Source organism: Choristoneura fumiferana, chromosome 16, assembly GCF_025370935.1.
Source record: "Choristoneura fumiferana chromosome 16, NRCan_CFum_1, whole genome shotgun sequence".
Taxonomy (NCBI): domain Eukaryota; kingdom Metazoa; phylum Arthropoda; class Insecta; order Lepidoptera; family Tortricidae; genus Choristoneura; species Choristoneura fumiferana.
The window spans coordinates 14810762-14830719 of NC_133487.1; the positions used below are offsets into that span (position 1 = coordinate 14810762).

Sequence of the window (19958 nt, forward strand, 5' to 3'; positions counted from 1 at the left end):
GGTGCGAAGCTTTGCACCTAGATCAAAACAAACCTGACTCACATTTCCCTCACTCTTCAGGTTGCATAACCAAAATGTCCAATCACTGCTACTGGTAAAGTATCAAATTGCAAAGGTTAAAAAAAAATGAACCAAAAACATAACACTGAATAACTAATACGAGTAGTACTACCGTACACATAATGCTCATTTCTCACTGGCTCATTCGATAAATCTCTAATGCAATTTTCTGAAATTGACAACTTAGCAGGATTGTACAAAAATAAAGTTCCGCAAGCATAGGTTAACCGCTGTAAGCCCGACCTGCAGTAGAATCTTTCACAGTAAAGGTCACAGTGGCTTCCTTGGTAAAAACAATGATGACTTCCTTAGACAAGGTAGCACACTGCAGAGGGCCAATTGCCTAACTTTTTCTGACACTCGCCGTGTCTACGGCAGGTTACATATGACCTGAATGAATGGCCTTTATAGTATTATTTTGAATTGAAATGCCTTTAGCACACTCGCTAACTTTTACTTGCCAGGTGTATTCGACCCTTAATACATTTTATAGTTTGGTCTATGATAGCTGCGGTGTTAAAGTTCACTATCGTTTGTTTTTACGCTCGTATAATTGCTTAGCCATAAAGAGTTTACTGAATATGATATTTGTTGTGTATGAGTCAGAGGCTAAAATTTCATGAGTCGCGATTGTTATCAAAATGATAAGTCCACGGAAGAACGCAGACGAAACTGTTCTATACGTGACAGTAAAACTTGACTGATATGGTTTGTATTCGTCTGCAATATGTTGTGGAGTTAGTCCATTTATCACGGATCTCCACATAGGATTGTTGTGGATACACGGTACGAAGAACCATGTTCTTACAAACATGTAGACACGCTAAGCTTAGTATTTAAGTAACAGTCCTGAAAACTAAACGTGTCGTTTTACGCCGTAGGTATTCAAAAAGAAAGAAGAAAGTTGGATTCTAATTAGGAAACTCTTAGGTACACGACATTACATTGGGGGCGGGCCCGGACGGATCCGTCACAGCGGCAAAGTAACTAGGATATTGAATTCCTAAAGCCCTTAAAACTTAATGTGTCTTGTGCGAATTCAATATCACATAGCAATAAGTACTGTACTTATATACAACGCTGGGCTTTACAAGGTTTAAGGAAAATATACAACACGAAAATTAAAGTCATAATCATAATGAAAACAAATTAAATAGGACAAAAAAAAACAAAACAAAAATAAAACAATTAAGGTAACCTACCTATTTACTTATTAAGAGTAGGTATCTAATGAGCTCTTGACACGATCTTGTTGTTTGGTAAATTGAGATAAGTACATTTCGAACTACGCCGCAACATGGCTGGCGTCCGTGTCGATTTAGGGATTTAATTTTAAATGGGTCCCACTGAAAAACAGCGCTGCGGCTTAGGCGCTTGCCGCAACATCAGGTAGGTACGAGTATGCTAAGAGGAGCCTAATTTATACTATGCGATGTTCACTAGTGTTTATTCTTTCCTCCTAGAATCTAGACTGGATAAAATGTATTTTCTATATATCCCATAGGTACAGATATAATTATTATAATTATTAAAATTATCAGACAGGCAGTTAGAAGCAACTGATAGATCCAAGTATTCCGCACGGAAACTTGTTCCCGGTACAAATGCTACATCAGACCGCTGTATCGCCAAGGATGTGTACGTGTCCTGAATCAGGTGGTATGATCCCATTAAAACATAAATGTGAAATGAGAGCCAAGTTCAATTATGATGGCATATGCCTTGATTGTAGATTTTAACGACAAAAGAAGTGAGATCTAAATGGGTGCCAAGTGCCAAGGTGCCAAGCTCAATGTCCTGAAATTTATTTATAACAAAATAAAATATTTTAGAACAATATAAATATCATTTCTTCTTATCATCATCATCATCATCCCAGCCTATATACGTCCCAATGCTGGGCACAGGCCTCCTCTCAGAACAAGAGGGCTCATTTCTTCTTATAACTTAGGATAATTATATTGAAGCCTATATAAGGTCTGACTTGGCTAGTTCTCATATACGAATTATTATTAAGTAACTACTAAAACAGTCATGGAAGAGCCCTATGTTCGATGGCTCGTTTCTACCAGCAAGCCAAATTTTCGGAAGAATTATAGGAACTTACAGCTTTAAAACTTGCGAAGGCTATAATATAATTCGTATATAAAAACTAGCCAAGTCCGACCTTGGGCTTCAATGTATTATCCTAACTTATAAAAAGAAATTATATTTTAAAGTTGTTATAAAATATTTTATATTATTATAAATAAATTTCAGTACTGAACTTGGCACCTTGGCACTTGGCACCCATTTAGATCTCACTTCTTTTGTCGTTAAAATCAACTATCAAGGTATATATGTCATCATAATATTGAACTTGGCTCTCATTTCACATTTATGTTTTGATGGGATATCGTGACTTTAGTACAGAAATACTTTAATTTAAAAATATTAATAATAAAATGATGAAAATTTACTAGTTCCTGATTTACCTAATCCTTTGTATTCACCCAACTACCTATATGGATGCCTAATTTGAACTTTCTAGGTCATCTGGAACTGGGTTAGAGTTTTGATCTCCCTATAGGTGAGTCAGTAATAAAAATGACGATATATGGACGTTAATATCTAAATAACCGTTTAAGGTGTGTTTATGACATTTGGAGCACATATGTATCCCACAAATCTCATTAAGAGCGTTTATTCCTGCTGAGCTGGCAACGTCGCATTTTTGATAATTTTTCTCGATTATTCCATAAAAATTGAATGAAAATTAAAAATGTGGTCTGGTAGAACTCTTCTTAGTATATAAGTTAATGTGTCTACTCCGATAATTACTCGTTATAGACTTTTATTTTCTTTAAAACCCGTTAATAAACATTAATTAATTCGTTTTTAAAAAATAAAACTCTATTACGAATAATTATTGGAATAGTGCTATCAGACAACATTTTTAATTTTCATTCAATTTTTATGGCATACTTAAACGAGAAAAACTAACAAAAATGCAACGTTACCAGCTCAGCAGATATAAGCCCTCTTAAATGAGCCAAATTTGACATGTTTATGTGAAACAGTTTTTGAGTTATGAGGGGGTCAAAAGTGGCTCCAAATGGTTCGGGTAAAATTACACACGTTGCTGCTGGCCAGTCCTGTTAGCTTGAACTTGGCTTGACACGCTACCGCGTGTCTAGATCCACATCCAGGGTCACGGCCTTTGTCGCTCGTCTCTTGTTTTAGTAGTAGCTATGCATGATGATAGTACTAAACTTATGCAAGGTCCCATAGGATCGCTATCCCATTATACTCGCTAATTCTGCGCTTATAGTTAGTGCTTGCACAGTTGCATTTTAGCATAATACCTATTTACCTAGTAGGTATATAGTTACATAGTACTCGTACTTATAAATAATATAAAATAAAGGCCCTTCTGGCCGTCTTTCCTCGTATCTATGTAGGTATGTAAGCAGGTACATATGTAGATCTTACAAACAACGCAACAGATTTTAGTGCAGTTTTCACCATTGTTTAGATATTTTTAGGGTCCCGTATCTCTCTCTGTATCACTTCGTTGTCCGTCAGCCCCTCTGTCTATCTGCATGTCTTTCTTTCAAGATCCTTTTTCCAGGAATGCGTGGTGGTATCAAGCTGATAAATAATAGGCCTTGACATCTTTTACAGATGATCTAAATACCATCAAGACGACACTTGCGCTCGTGACTAAATAGGCCGAGTCGGGACAGGGTCCCGGCCGCACCTGGCTACAGATAGGATGAGGGATCGGTGAAGGAGCAAGCTGGAGGACTCCTCCTATGGAACCCGCACCATAGGGGCACTCCTCCCGTTGCTTGACCATTGGTTGGAACCACGGAGCCTTGACATACCGGCTCACGCAGATAATGACTGGGCATGGTAGTTTCGGCCATTATTTGCCCAAGATAGGGCGAGAACCTAACCCAGGTTGCCATGAGTGCGGCGACCCGGACGATACGGCCCAACACACCTTGGAGGTGTGCAGTCGATGGGCTGTGGAGCGCCAAACACTCATAAGCGTCGTGAGGGTAGCGAATCTCTCGCTGCCTAGCATCGTCAAAGCCATGCTTCACAGCGAGAGATCATGGAAGGCAGTGGCCTCCTTCTGTAACACTGTTATGTTACAAAAGGAGGCCGCGGAGCGTGATCGCGAAGAAGCTGCAGACGCGCATCCGCTCCGGCGTAAACGTAGGGGGAGACGGCAAGCGCAGTTTATTGCTGCAAACCGCCTGATCCTCCCAGTAGGGCTACCGTGTGTGTGAACTCACAGTATCCGGTCCTACACAGCGGGCAGGAGGAGGGTCAATGCGTTTATGACCCTTCCCTTTGGCGCGGTTCCCCCAGCGCATAGGACTGGGGCCACCGGGGAGCGTCATGGTTGAATGTCCGCGATCCGATCCCATGGCGCTCCCATAACGGCAGAGTGGAGAAACGCCGATGTGTTTTTAGTGGGTATGCTAAGTTCAGAGAGTCCCACATAACTTTCCACGGAAGTATGCATAAAGCATTTTCACATCGAAAAAAAAAAAAAGTGTCCCGGCCGCACACGCGACAATGTACTCCCCCCAGGTGGTCGGGGGTTGATGGCCTGCTAAAATTAATATCAAATACTCAGGTCTGTTATTTTGAACATTAAACTACCGTGAGACTCACTCATATTAAATATATTGACCCGGATAACTCACGTCTTAAATCGAGTTTAGCTCGACATGTTTCGGGCTAATCCGTAGCCCTTCGTCTTTTTTTCTTTTTTTATTCGACTGGATGGCAAACGAGCAAGTGGGTTTCCTGATGGTAAGAGATCACCACAGCCCATAGACACTCGCAACACCAGGGGGATTGCAGATGCGTTGCCAACCTAGAGGCCTAAGATGGGATACCTCAAGTGCCAGTAATTTCACCGGCTGTCTTACTCTCCACGCCGAAACACAACCGTGCAAGCACTGCTGCTTCACGGCAGGATTAGCGACCAAGATGGTGGTAGCAATCCGGGCGGACCTTGCACAAGGTCCTACCACCTGCAAAATTTTGTCACTGTTTCAAATTGAAACACATATATTGCCGTAATTTGGGGATTAAAGAACAAGAGTAGGTATTATACGAGTAAAATAGTTTGCACTAGCCTTTACCCCGGCTTTGATTGTGTTTGTCCTTTAGATCTGGCATAGTTGAATTATAAATCTGAGTTTTATTTCATCACCATGTAAATTCCAATAAAATATAATTTAGTCTTCATTGACGTACATGAAGAAGACTAGACGAAGCGTTTAAAATTATGGGATTTTATTATCGGTAGGTATACGTTCAGTATTCTCTGTTATTCTCAAAGCCCTTTGTAACAAAAACACGCACCAAGTTCACTTTTATATAAGCGGGGTTGTATGAAGATGACTCAATTTTATATTCGGTTGTATAAAAGCGGAATAAATATAGTGATAACGAACGGTTTATAATCGTAGCACCTGCTACGGGCTACGCAGTACTTATAGTACCTACGCAGCGTAGCGCTCGTCTTTACGTCAATGCAAGTATTGTAAACTATAACAGCTTTCGCTCGCTCAGAATTGGTATTGATCCCACAGGAACCATACATTATTACGGGATAAATAGTAGCCTATATGTTAATCCAGGGTATTTATTATCTGTATACTAAATTTCATGCCAATCCGTTCCGTAGTTTTTGCGTGAAAGAGTAACAAACATCCAAACATTCATCCATACAAACTTTCGCGTTTATAATATTAGTAAGATTAGTAATAAGTATACGAAAGGGAATCCCTGCTGAACGGACGGATGATGAAAGCTAGGACATAGGTAGGTAGTATGACAAACATTACACACCCATACTTTTTACTCGGGTCTAGTGTTCCTGTAGGTCCTGTGGTCCGCGGACTACTGGTGGTCCCTGGAAGAACTCGAAGTGGTCCGGGAAGCCATCAACAACGGCGAATTGGCAAAACGACGCGCCAGTCAAGTAGCAGTCGCAATCGTTCACTTAAATACAATTTTATACTATATAATAATAATAATAATAATCCCAGCCTATATACGTCCCACTGCAGGGCACAGGCCTCCCCTCAGAATAATATATATTTTATTTAAATACCTTCAAACTTAAAAAAAATTAAATACTTTCATCCCCATATTTTCAAGGTCGAAATTTGAAAAGCTCCAGATCAAATGTTTTTTAGGGTTCCGTACCTTAAAAGGAAAAAATGGAACCCTTGTAGGATTACTTTGCTGTCCGTCCCTTCAAGACCCTTTATCTCGTAAACGCGCCAGGTCAATAGTCCCGAAAGCTGTGAAAAAAGCACACCTCTAAGTCAAGGCAATCAAAAGCTACAGTCGTTAAAAAGGTGTTTCCATACAAATTGCCTCAACAGAAAAAGTTATAGGGTAGGTACTTCCGGCTGTCCTAGAACTTGGAATTTTGCATAAAGGTAGCTCTAGCACAATAAATAAGAAAAATCTGAAAATCATAATTTTTCATGTCTGACTGTCTATGTGAATAAGCCATCCAAAATGACCCCACATTGCGTACATTTTACTTATGAGCTTAAAAGGCTCTGCTAACACTGCACCATCCCCTCTGCTAACATCCCCTCGCAGGTAACATTTTCAAAAACGCTTAAACAAATATCTATTTATTTCTTATAAGTAGCCCAATGCCAAGTTTCATAAAGAACCATCGATTTATCTTCGACAATGACGATCTCCCATATAAAGTTTCATCCCCTATTTCACCCCTCACAGGAAGAATTTTTAAAAACGCGCGAACAATTATGTATTTATCTCTTATCACGTGCCCAAATACCAAGTTTCATAAAGAACCATCGATTTATCTTCGACAATGACGATCTTCCATATAAACTTTCATCCCCTATTTCACCCCCTCACAGGAAGAATTTAAAAAACGTGCGAACAAATATCTATTTATCTCTTTTCACGTGCCGAAATGGCAAGTTTAATAAAGATTCATCGATTTATCTTCAATAATGATGACCTTGCGTATGATAACTACGAACTTCCACCATATAAACTTTCATCCCCTATTTCAACCCCTGAAAGCCTCTTTTGCGCGATAAAAAATAGCCTATGTTCTTTCCCAAGGTCTATTCTATCTCTGTACCAAATTTCATCAAAATCGGTTCATCAGTTTAGGCGTGAAACCGTAACAGACAGACAGACAGACAGACAGACAGACAGTGTTACTTTCGCATTTATAATATTATATAGTATATATAGTATATAGTATAATAGTATATAGTATATAGTATAATAGTATATATAGTATATAGTATAATAGTATATATAGTATAATATAGTATGGATAGTATGGAAGTATGGATGTGTCACAACAGACGTGTAGCCGAAAGTATAGCCGTCTTACAATTATGGTCGCGAAATGGCAATGGTTTAGTGATTTCTCCCACTGCTTTTGACGCTGACTGCAACTTTCAGCGATTCAATTTCCGTGCAAAGCTATTTCAAGTTTCAGGGGCAGTCTGAAAGGAAATGATATTGAAACTAATATTGTGTGGGAACCGAATATGTTGGACGTATTCGGAAACGTAGTGCTAGTTTGACTGCAAAGTAGTAGAGCGGGTCATGTGGGTGGGTGTATAAGCTGACTGGGGTCGAAGAAAGTTTTGCCATCCTTTAAAGACTCAAATGGAATTAATCTACGAATAATAATACGAATACAATTAAAAAATATTATTCGTAGGAATTAATACACTTTACTCGGTATACACTCAGTCTATACACGTGTGACACTAGCGTTCATAACTAGGTACCTACACTTGGTGTACCGTGCAAAGTTTTGTAGTACCTATCAACTTATTTTATTTAGGCAGGCATATCATGATGATCCAATGTCATTCGGTAGATAATTTAATGTGTCATAACGACCCTTCGAGGATGAAATATACTTAGTAGAAGCCAAAACACAACTTTTCAGGAAAGCCAAAAACAAAAAGTGAAAATAAACTTTACTCTCTGTTTCTTTTGCCTTTAGTGACATTTTTGAATAACTTTATGCAAGTAAACTGAATTTTTTGAGCATTTTATGTTACGGTTGAAAATTATGTCTAACGAAAATTACGACCAACGTTACATTGCACGCAAACTGCTAGCAGCCAATCACAGCCCGATTGAAAAATGTATGAGCGAGCAGTCGCCTGTTACGATTTCGTAGCAGTTGAAATGCAATGCAACCCATCTGATCTGTACTGGCCCTTAGCTAAGAAATCTTTTAATATATAAAAATGAATCCCTATTTCCCTTGGTCACGGCATCACGCCTGAACGGAGGACCAATTTCGCCAATTCTTTTTTTGTTGCGTTTGCTATTGTCAGAAGAAGGTTCTTATAAAAGATTTAGAAAATTAAAAAAAAACTACACCGGGTGCGAAGCCGCGGGCACTAGCTAGTATCAAATAAAATCTGGTTACTGAAATAATTCCTAAATTTATTGTGCTTTAATTGTGTTATATATAAAGCTAAATGAGGAAAGAAGAAAGCAAAAGTTTGGCAAAATAATCAGTGTGGTAGGTACTGAAGAAAATGACAGAATAGACATGGATAAGAGTACAGTAAAACATGGTACAGTCCCGCAATTACCTACCTACCGATAGTGTCATGATAGTGTCTTTTACAACCTCAAAATTGGCGGAATCATTGATAGTATCATCATATTGAATTAGGTTGCATGTGACAGACAGAAGTGAAAGAGGCTGGAGGCAACCTTATTGGCAATCAGATTTATTAAAGAAATGCAAGATATGACAATTCAATGATAGATTTCAACTATGATAAACACAAGTAAATAAAAGTACAAATTGAAACAAACAAATAATTCTCTGCAGTTTATTAAGAATTGTTAAAAATACATTTTACCACATCATCACTTAGTAAATATTAAACTTAAGTTACTACTAAGATTCATTGCTAATATCTTTCATATCAACATCAGAAATGGACTCAGTATCCTCTGGTTCATCCAATAACACCTGTAACTGGTGTATAGACGTAACCAATACATGAAACTGTTTTTTTCTCAAAGCCAAACGACTTTCAAGCTGTTGCTTTGTAGTTTCCAAACCGGCCAGTTCCGTTTTCAAAGTACCAAGCCGTTCTAATGTTTCTTTTCTGTCTGGCTGTTCACTGATTACCTTTGCCAGCACATCATATTCTATCCGATTCTTGCGTACAGTCTTGGCTTGCAATAGATCTGCTTTGCTCTTTTCTATATTGCCTTTAGCCACCTCTATGCCAGTTTCAAGTATCTTTGAGAGGGATTCGTAGCTGTTTAGTTCTGCATTCATCATTTCCATGCCGAGCTGAGACTTGGTAACAGCAAATTCACATTGTGCGAGTTGAGCCAGCATTCGGTCATGAGTTGCTTTACTATAAAAAAAAGTAAAGTATTGTTGATTATTATTGAAACCTTTTTTAGTAATTAAATTCCGAATATGTGTTTGAAAAATCCTTACCTTTCCTCTGGTTTGTCATCCGAACTGTTACACCATTTAATCAATGTTTTTAACAACACATTGAGTCTTCTATCATCTCCGGTACCATCACCATCGATTAAAAGACGTCTACGGATTACATCTTCTGTAAATACAAAATATTTTGCGAAATGAATAACAATGAAAACCGACGCCAAGTTTACTCAAGGAAAACATATTATTATTTACATACCGTCTCCCATGCTAATAACTCGAATACTTTAATTCTTAAAAAATTAAAACAGATTGTAAGACAGGTTTAGATTATATATATAAAATTCTATTTCTTTTTAGCAAACCATATAAAATAACAACCTATTAACACAAACATAACCACACTTTTGTCAAATGATAATGATTGATTGTTATTTTTTATCAAGAAAGGTAAAGCTATCTAGGTCCTTACAGCAAAGTCATAAGCTACCACAGTGGCGTCAGGCATCAAACGGTTGTAGCCTTCTGTGTGTGATGTGTGTGTATGTAATTTATTTCATGATTTTAATCGTAGAAAGTTTTGCTTTACGAATAGAAGACTTTTTAAATATTATTATATTATTTCATTTTTTTCAGTGCCTAATGCATATTTCAGTTTCAGAACGAAACATCGAACTGTCCTGCCAGCAGGGCTACTACAAAAAACGAAATACGTGTCGTATCGTCCCTCTCACTCTCGTATTAAATAGTATAAGTGTCAGAGAGATCGCACGACACGACACGAACTTCTAGTTTCGAGTTTCGTACTGTAGTAGCCCTGCTTGAACCCTGCTCTGCTGTGAGTAGTGTGGAGTAGTCTGTGAAACTGTCAAATTATGTTTTGCTTCCCAGCCCATTATTGTTAAAATAATGGAAATTAACCGCGATTTCTTAAGTTTCCCCGAGGATTTAATCCTTTTTGCAGTGCATTTCACCTGAGCCTTCAATAACTACTCACGGGAACAATGGAAAGCCCAAGTTTCAGTGAGAAAATTGAAGCTTATTTTTCGGAGCTAGGGCGATGGTTCGTACATTGGCACGTATTTTATGGACTTGATTGAGAAACATAAAACTGTGACCTATTTCTTATTTGTTTTAGGAAAGTGTGGCGAAGTATACTCTTGGGTCAAGTGTTGTCTTTACTGTTGAGCGGAAAATGTATTCTTACGACGTTGCTTCAGAGCGCTACTTGGCAATTCCCGACGACGGCGCAGCTTGTTATACCATATTTAGCGCTCTTCGTTTTATTCTTCCCCACTTTACTTTGTAATGGAGTTAGTAGGCTATCCAGGTAAGTTATGTGTTAGATCTTATTCATTAACTGGATGAACTAAGCTGGAAAGCAAACATTTTTTTTTATTGAAAATACATTTATTTGGCATTCTTTCACAGATTTTTTTGTATAGTCAAGTGCAAAAATAGGTATTCATTCGAACCACTCAAGAATATGTTACTATGGCCTTACTGCATCGAAAAACAGACTGTGGTACCTATTCATTTTTGAAACTGAACATGTTCATATTTTTACACTTGACTGTACATAGCCCTGCAAAACTGATTTTACGGTTTCTCTGCAGGATACATTCTCTATAAAAACATAAGTAGGTATTAAGAGAGTCCCCAGTACGCTCGCATCCCCAAACAAACATAGTTTTGTTCTAATTTACAATAGCACTACAGATCAAAACGCAACTTTGCAGCTATAATGGGAGCAAAAATAAAATAAAAAACATGAAAAGTGTTTGTTTTTGTGCACTGATACCTACATTATATAAATCCACTAACCTCAGAATCAGAGATAAATACCACACACAGTCTAAACCACGAAACTAGAGACTTGATGTTTGGCAGACATATTTCTTGAGTCATAAGTACACCAAATGTGACTATGTCAGCCTCATAGAGTTGAATCTAAGGCACCTTTTGAATAAAACCGACACAATTCAAAACATTCACATTTCCAAAATAAACTTTGTATTAAACAAAATATATAGCTATTTACTGAACAATTTACATTATTTTGTACAATTAAGAGTTAACATGATTGAGTTTTAAAATGAGAACATTTCAATTTATTCATACTCATGCAAAGGAATTCAACATAAATTTTTCCCTTTTGCAGTAAATGGTGGATTGTCATAATAGCATGCACACTGGACGTAGAAGCAAGTTGGCTTCTTGTATTGTCTCAGCGGTTTACATCGGTGCTCAGCTGACAGCTTCTAGCGTGCAGTGGAGTGGGTGCGGCTTTGGTGGGTGGGGCGTGGCGGGGTCAGAGGCTTGGAGTTGCCCATGTTGCCGGGGCAACACTAGGGCTCATGGCTGTTGTGTGTGTGGTCTGGGCTGATGTGGAAGGAGCTCCTACTGATGGTGTGTTCTATTAAATATCTAATTTTTCTTCTACGCTGTTGACAATAGTCGTGTTCAGATATTTTTGATCAAAATTTTGCTCACAATTTTATGAACTCGACTGTACCACCAAGGGGCCTTTGGACACCATGTTTTTTAAATGCGCCGTCGTCATGCGTATGTGCATCGATACAAACGAGATACGCGAGTTCGATGGCTACTCTATGGAAGAGAAAATGCAAAGGCGCTGTCAATTAAAACTCTTGTTGATGGCGCCAGTAAAAAACCGATGTGTATAGGTAGAGTCATTCACGATACGCGTGCCGTGGTTCTTATTACAATGTCATTAATGTGTAATTTTTATAAAATCACGCGTCTTCGTGGATGGCACTAGGTATTTTGAGACAGAAAACAAGTTATTATCTAGTTAGTTCTGTGCATTATGTCAATGGCATAGGGAGGTTTTCAAGTCATTTGTTTTGTACTGTTAATACTGTTACTAGAGCCCAATTTATGATTTTGATTTTATTATTATTTTATTCAAATGCTTTTCTGACTTTTATTTTACTGGTGTTGAATTTAATGAAAAAAAAAACTTAACATGGTCAGTTGTATTGAACATATGGGGCAGAAGTACCAGTTTTGGCCACCTTAAGCCCGTTTTTGGCCAGTTCACATTTGCTGTCATATATAAAAAGTTATAGTATTAAAATAATATGTTTAGTGAATAAAGTTTATAATGATTTATTACTGTACATAGTACATTGTGTCTTAAGGGCGGTAAATAAGGAATTACGAACGAGAGTCTATTAGAAGCCTGAAGTCGCAGACTGAGAGCTTTAATGAGTCGATGTTCGTGATTCTAGTACCGCCCGTGCGACATACAATGTTTTTCATCACATTTGCGAGTAAAATTTTATATTTATAAAATAAATGTAATTCTTCCAAATATTGGCGATACCTTAGGCTGCGCTCTTAGCAGCGCCGCCCTCTCCCCCTCCCGCAGCATGCGCCTGACGTGCGTGCGCGTGTGGGCCTGCTGGTCTACGCCAGCGCAGAGCGCGCGCAGCAGCATTAGTACGGGCATTGACTCATTTACCGAGCTTGGGCTTCATGACAAGAAAATTAGTACGGGCAATGACTCATTTACCGACCACGGGTTTCATGACAAGCACATTAAGGTCGAGGGTTTTATTTGGGGGGTCGCAACCAAGGTAGCCTGCATGGTTACGACACTGTTTACGAGCAAGTGTGATGAAAAATTTATTTCAGACGTATATTTAAACAATAAATGGCCATAAACGGTACAGTGGCCACAAACGGTACTGATCCCACTGTCCTTAATTTCATTTCATTCATGTCATTCATTTATTTAAAATTATACTGCCTCAAAATTAAGTAACAAGCAAGGAATAAATGGAAAAACATTCTATTTCAGGTAAAAACCAGTTAGTCGGCGACATGCTGTGCCTCGCTGGGTCACTCCTCTTCGCTATGGTGACAGTGCTTCAAGAGATGATGCTAAAAGTACAATCATGCCCCGAGTACTTGGCACTTCTTGGCCTAATCGGCAGCATAGTCTCCTGCACCCAAACCTTCTTCCTAGAACTAAGAGAGCTGATGACTTTCAACTGGTATGAGTTGGACACACTAGTGCAGTGGGGAAGTTACTGCTCTGTGCAGACAGTATTCCAGATACTGCAGAGTTTCATGCTGCGGGATGCAGGCTCGATAATACTGCATCTGTCGTTCCTGTCTGCAGATTATTATACGCTCATTGCGGGGATGTATATTTTTCAGTTTAAGGTGAGTTTGAATAATTATAAGCAGACCTTTTTTTATCTTAAGTTTGACGAGCCTTGCCTCCGCAACACCCCCAAGCCCCGCAAGAACTCCTTCTTATATTTGAAATATTGAATATAATCTTTTGCCTTTCTCCCATATGTCGGGTAGGACACATGCATATGGGTTGATCAACTTTTTCTTGTTTGTTATTCTGTCCCGTTGTCCAAGAGACAACAATGATAGAGTTTCTTAAAACAACTGTTATGATATATGCTACTAATGTGCTTAGGAGATTGTCCATTAAATAATGGGCTTGTACTACGACAAAAATGTACGCTCTATGAATTATAACCACAGAAATCATGGAGAAACTCATGGTTTTAAAGAGTTGTCCAGGGGACGTAACCATGGCAATGCGGTACAGGGAAAAGTTGATCGACCCATATCAAAGTCAAAGTCAAAATATCTTTATTCAATTTAGGCTATAACAAGCACTTATGAATGTCAAAAAAAATCTACTACCTATATCTATACGTATAAGACTTAATCTGACTGACTGTCTAACAATAGACGGTCTAAACCACTATAACTAAAGACTTGTAGTAGGCATATTCGAAGATCATAAATGTACACTAAGTAAAGATTTTGAAATTCTAATGGGATAAGGAGCTAGACCTTTTTTTAGTTTCCATGGGGCTAAAGCCTTGGGCATTAGTGAATAATAAACAGTTTTTTTTTCGAACAGTTTAATCTGTATCGCTTGTGTATTGCCGTATCCACAATTCCACATTAACATTTCCACTATATAATCTAATCTATGGCCTTATAATGGTCGTCGTGTTTCAGTTCCACGCGCTATACTTCGTGTCATACATGTTGGCGATGGTGGGAGTGTTCCTGTTTGCGTCGCGTCGCACTGCGCCCGCGCCCGCGCCCGCGCCGGCGCCGCAGCTCGTGCACGACGCCGTGTCGCATCACGTGCCCGACAACGTCTCCATGTGAGTAGCGCAGTGTTGCCACGCTATTGTTTGTTCGCTGACAGTTGTTAAAAAAATTATGAAAATCAGGAGTTATTCAGGAGGAGGCCTGCAAATTTTTTGAAAGGATAAAAACATTATAAAAAAAATTAAACAGAAAACTGTCTAAACGTCGCTGTGTCGCATCACGTGCCCTCAATGTCTCTATGTGAATGGGACAGAGGTCGTCAATACTAAAATGGGGGTACAAACGGGCAAAATGGCTTGACGAATACGTTAATTTTATTTACGTACACCACAAGAAGTTTTAGAAGGTCCACATTAGATTATTATAGGTATGTAGTTTAGCCCTTTTATTCTGTAAGGAGGCCTGTTCCCTGCACTGAGACGGATATATGATTGCGAAGATAACCTAAGCCCTTGCTGAGCGGCCCGTCTGGCAGCTCGCTTTTTCTGCGGTAACCTGTAAAAGCAATCTAAAACTAACAGCAATAGTCCGTCAGTCCGTCCGAAAAAAAAAGAGATACAGAACAAGATGATGACTGTTTCAATGACAATTTAATGAACCTACATATGTACAGTTGAGGAAATTGAATAACGTACCGGGGTGGAACGTTTCCATCATCAATTTTGCTATGATTTTTTTGGCAAATGTATGGGATGTCAACATGATATTAGTAGCAAAAAGAATCTACCCTGGTACGTGATTCAGTTTCCTTGACCGTACAGTTAGCAAAAAAACTTAATTTTGAATGATCTTTAGGGACTACACGGTCCCCAGTCTGGACTGCATCCCCATCGAGGGTCTGGAGCCGCCGATGAGCCGCGACACCACATTTACGTCGTTCCTTGGAGCGCCGCAGCCGAACGGGGCCTTTGCGTACCCTCAACTGAATGGGAAGGATCCTTGTTAGAAGATCTAAAGCAGAGAGGAGCGGCTGAGAGGGACTAAAATGTTCCATAGTGTTGCCATGTTCAAGCGTGATAGGGCAAAACGGTGCCAGAGTTTCTATGTAACACGTGGAAGTGGCGCCCTCAATGGATGGAGCGTTCAAGTATTACGTAACGCAATTTGGAGGGGAGAGGGGGAGGGGGTGGTCTTGTAAAACGTTACGATGCGTTACAGGTTTTCAAACAACGCGTTACGTCACAGTTTTTTTGAAACAAGTACATAGTTATAATGACCTCAAAAGTGGGAAATTCGCATCATCAGTTGTTGTTCTTGGCCTATAAATGCTCTCATGCTCAGTTGTCAGTGTGACTGCCAAAAAATGCCAACGTAATTCGGAAAACGGCTAAAGAAAAGCTAAGAAAATTAAATAGAAATGGTCATTTGGGTGTTACGTAACGTTTAGAAAGGGGGGTTACAGAAGAATGTTACGGCGCGAACAGGGGGGGGGGTCAAAAATCTCCATAAATTGCGTTATGTATTACTTGAGCGCCCCTAAATTCCCGCTTTTTGGGCTGCGCGTCCACCAGAGTTGTGGTCTGTGTGTGTGTGTGTGTGTGTGTGTGGTGTAGTGAGGATGTGTTGCGAGGTATGTGTTTGTTATGAATCATGAACCAATAGAAACGCTTCATTTACCTATACTCGCTCAGCGCAGCTCTTGTGGAAACAGCTCGGCGGAGCGAAGATACGTAAATTAAGCGTTTCTATAGGTTCCTGGCGAACACATTCCTTGCAACGCATCTTCGTATATCTCTGGTGGTAACAAAGCCTACAGGATGACAGTTTCTACGTAAATTTACGTGGAAGTGGCGCCCTCATTAAATTTATGCTCTTTAGGGTCAATTTACAACTAAATTCGACTCGAATGTGAACTTTCTATTGGGAGAATAACTCAACAAAAGAATAACTCTCGTTGCCGATTTGCAGCCTCGCATCTAGGTGTGAATCGACCCTTATTGTAGCAGTCTAAAACATTCTTCGTACACCATTTGGTAATTCCTACGGAGTTTTTCAACCTTAAGCCGTATTGTCTAACGCGAAAGCATTCCCTATCTCTTTCTACCCTTATACTATACCGCTTGACAGAAAGAAATGGTGAAAATGATTGTGATTCCGTGTGCTTTAGACAATATGGCCTCTATAGGTTGTGACCCCTAGTGTTTCGCATTATTTTATAAATACACATTATAATAGTGTATGGTCATTCAATATAATATAATTTGAAAATACAACAGTGGAGGTAAGTAGGAGGTCCCAATTATTTTTATACACCAAAAGGGGTCGCGCCATAAACTGAACTTATTTAATATACACAATATGCTCCATAAAAGCAAACTATTTATTACAACGTACCTGTTGATAATATTTTTAAAAATAATTGACAATGTTATTTTCTTTAACTGTTCGTATTATTGTGTAATTATTTTTATGTGCTAATTTTGCATACAAAAATGGAATCATAGGTTCAAAATAAATTTAAAAAAAACCGCATCAGTAGTCATAGTCCATCGTGCGTGTAGTTCTAATGATTTTAGCACGACTTATAGTCACATAAATCACCATTACTTCATAATAATATATATTATACACTTCACACCTCATCACATATTTAATAGGTCAAATATCAACATAGCAGTTAGTTATAGGGACACGATAGTTAATTTGTAAACATTTCGGGTTCCGTAGTAAAAAATAGTTGTTTTTTTTTAAATGCAAGACATTCAAAGACCCGTCTAGCTACTATGCAGTCACGCACTGCATAAATCACTAAAAATCTCGAATCAACGGTATAAAACGGAGAGAAGACAGAGATGAATCGATTATAATAAATATAAAATCCGTTGTGATAAAAATGACAGCACCTCTCGTCTTTCAGACTTGCGCCCTGTTTATTCCTATAGACACTAAAAAGCTTCTGTTCATTTAACTTTACTTTATCATTCGTTTCTATTTGTCTATAATTTTCAGATTTGCCTTTTCCAGACATAGACAAAAAATATGTTTGAATAAGGGGGTTAAAATTACCTAAATAATACGGTTCATTCCATACTAATTACTGCCGTTTTCTGCATTAAGTCGTTAATAGAAATAACGTTTTGTAAACAATATTATATCGTACACATAGTGGCAATTAGTCATGTAATACACCTATCATAACACACCAATTAACTATAGTCAAAGCAATAAGAGACCATATTACTTATTATAATAGTGAAATGAAAATTAAAATATAAACGGAAACTGCCATAATACTTTCTTGAATTTTTACTCGATTTTTTAATCCAATATTGCGATTTAGAATTACGTATTTGTAATGTATTTTAAATTAGTTTCTAAATGAGAGAAAATGTATTGGGATTGAATAAGAATAGAACACGTAGCGTTTTATAGAGATAACGATTTACTCGAACTATAGGATAATCTACTTTCAGCTGTGATTTTATTTTTAATGTTTTCAAATGAGATTTTTTATGATACTAGTTGCTTTTAAACGAGAATTTATGGATATTATTTTATGGAATCTAGTTACAAATATGGAAAGTTGTTCGCAATTTTAATCGTCTTTCATTAGCAGATTAAGATTTAATTTTAAATTAAGGATGTATTTTTGTTCACTGAATGAAAACTACTTTTGATGTAAAGTACAAAACGGTGGGTCTATTGTGTTTGAGCCTAAACTTACTAAGTTGCTTTTTTATTCGCTAAATTATAGTACTTACACCAAGTAATCGAGTACTGTACAATTTTTTGACAGTTCCTTCAAAGGTTCCTACGTTCGAAAAAAACATGTCATGATAATGCGACTAATGAAAGCATGTGAATTTCGATCCACTTCCAAAAATTCGTTATTCGTAGAACGAATATTGTTGTGAAAAATTTATTAAAATTATAGCTAAAATTGATACGAAGCGATTTTGCTCATCCTTTGTTATCTGGGTCAGCTAAGGAGCTCCCTGAATATTACAATCTAGCCGACGTCAAATATGGGATCTATGAACATCAGACGTGATTGTGGACAATAGTTAATTGCCTAATTTTCATTAAAAAATAAGCCGCAAAGACGATTGAAATGCTCGAATGATCATCCAAATACTAATTGACTCGAGTCTAAATAGTTCGTGTTGTTTTAGTCTAAAGAGTTTTAGCCGTGTTACGTATGACGCTCAATTATTAACGTTAAGATTTTAAATGTGCATTTAATGAACATTTTGATAGTCCATTAGATCGAATACATAGCTAATACATAGTCGGAATTGGACATTATTTTAGCAATATAAGAAACGCGTATTCCTTCAGAATTATAGTGGTTGTGTTTTCTGATCTACTTATTTGTTATGATACAAAACTATGTATGCTATTAATAAATAAAGCTGATCTATAAATATATATTACGGATAATGCGTGTCTTGAGAGCAAATTACCTAATATGTATTTTAAAATTAGATAAATATACAACATTTTCATGACACCTGTTTTCATTATTATTATTACCCTTGTATCTACTCTTTTCTTAATTCGACTTATTGTTACAACAAACCGATTTCGGTGATTGTTTTATTCCATTCGACAGTGATTGGTTAAAATTGGTTCCACAGTTATAGTTTAAAAATCGAAATTTTGTAAACAGACAATAGAGGTAGATCTTTCAGAAATGCTTAAAATATATGAAATAATGCTCTTGATCTTTTGAAGTGTAAAGAAAAAGGGCGAAAATGGAGCAAGCTGTGAGCGATGACTATGTCCGATTGTGTGCAGAAGGCGTAGGCAGAAAGCTACTAACAGCTATATCCGCCTTAAAATATGCAGAATGTACGAGTATTTCATCTCAAGGTCATGGTTTTAGGCCTTGCCCTCCAATTGGTTATTCCCACCTGTTACCACCAATTTGTTAGCGGTGGTAACAGGAGGGATTTTTTCCCCCATCTTTTACCACTAAGTACTCGGTGGTAACAACTGTTCTTTTCCCCATTTGTTACAACTAAAGCATTTGATAGTAACTACTGGTTTTTTTTCCCCAGTAGTTACCACCAATTAGTTTAGTGGTAACAGATAGGAAAAGTATTCGCGATTAGATAAAATAACTCTTAAATATAGAACAGAATATAACCTTTTTTAATACGTTGACAAACTACTGAAAACTAAAATGAATATGGTGGCAATTAGTGGGATTTTTCCCGATCTATTACCCACTAAAGAAATTGGTGGTAACAACTGCGTTTTTTTCCCAATTAGTGTAGTGGTGACAGTTGCGAATTTTTATTCCCATTAATTACACTATTTGTTACCAGTGGTAACAATAACCCCTGCAATGGGTCAAAGTAGCCCGACCTTACGCCAT

At 37.9% G+C, this 19958-nt stretch overlaps 3 protein-coding genes across 3 annotated transcripts; 2 read left to right on the forward strand and 1 right to left on the reverse strand.

Annotated features, from left to right (window-relative positions):
• Positions 1–8928: 8928 nt before the first annotated feature.
• Positions 8929–9946, reverse strand: thoc7 (THO complex subunit 7). The gene is made up of 3 exons (XM_074098975.1): positions 9780–9946; positions 9569–9692; positions 8929–9482 (listed from the first exon to the last, which is right to left on the reverse strand). The coding sequence occupies exons 1-3, from the start codon at positions 9787–9789 to the stop codon at positions 9011–9013; spliced, it is 606 nt and encodes a 201-aa protein (XP_073955076.1). The 5' UTR covers positions 9790–9946; the 3' UTR covers positions 8929–9010.
• Positions 9947–10375: 429 nt separating this feature from the next.
• On the forward strand, positions 10376–11931 carry LOC141436152 (uncharacterized). The gene is made up of 3 exons (XM_074099033.1): positions 10376–10583; positions 10659–10850; positions 11682–11931. Exons 1-3 carry the CDS (start codon positions 10525–10527, stop codon positions 11773–11775), a joined length of 345 nt encoding a protein of 114 aa, XP_073955134.1. The 5' UTR covers positions 10376–10524; the 3' UTR covers positions 11776–11931.
• LOC141436153 (solute carrier family 35 member F1-like) lies at positions 11848–19086 on the forward strand. Its single transcript, XM_074099035.1, has 4 exons — positions 11848–11929; positions 13347–13714; positions 14540–14691; positions 15434–19086. The coding sequence occupies exons 1-4, from the start codon at positions 11878–11880 to the stop codon at positions 15582–15584; spliced, it is 723 nt and encodes a 240-aa protein (XP_073955136.1). The 5' UTR covers positions 11848–11877; the 3' UTR covers positions 15585–19086.
• Positions 19087–19958: the final 872 nt, after the last annotated feature.

Coding starts and splice junctions, on each gene's coding strand:
- thoc7 (XM_074098975.1), bottom strand. Junction 9,483..9,568: donor GATGACAAACCAGAGGAAAG/GTAAGGATTTTT, acceptor TTTTTTTTATAG/TAAAGCAACTCATGACCGAA.
- LOC141436152 (XM_074099033.1), top strand. CDS start 10,525: ATGGAAAGCCCAAGTTTCAGTGAGAAAATTGAAGCTTATTTTTCGGAG. Junction 10,584..10,658: donor TTTTCGGAGCTAGGGCGATG/GTTCGTACATTG, acceptor TATTTGTTTTAG/GAAAGTGTGGCGAAGTATAC. Junction 10,851..11,681: donor GGAGTTAGTAGGCTATCCAG/GTAAGTTATGTG, acceptor TCCCTTTTGCAG/TAAATGGTGGATTGTCATAA.
- LOC141436153 (XM_074099035.1), top strand. CDS start 11,878: ATGGCTGTTGTGTGTGTGGTCTGGGCTGATGTGGAAGGAGCTCCTACT. Junction 13,715..14,539: donor TGTATATTTTTCAGTTTAAG/GTGAGTTTGAAT, acceptor GTCGTGTTTCAG/TTCCACGCGCTATACTTCGT. Junction 14,692..15,433: donor GTGCCCGACAACGTCTCCAT/GTGAGTAGCGCA, acceptor AATGATCTTTAG/GGACTACACGGTCCCCAGTC.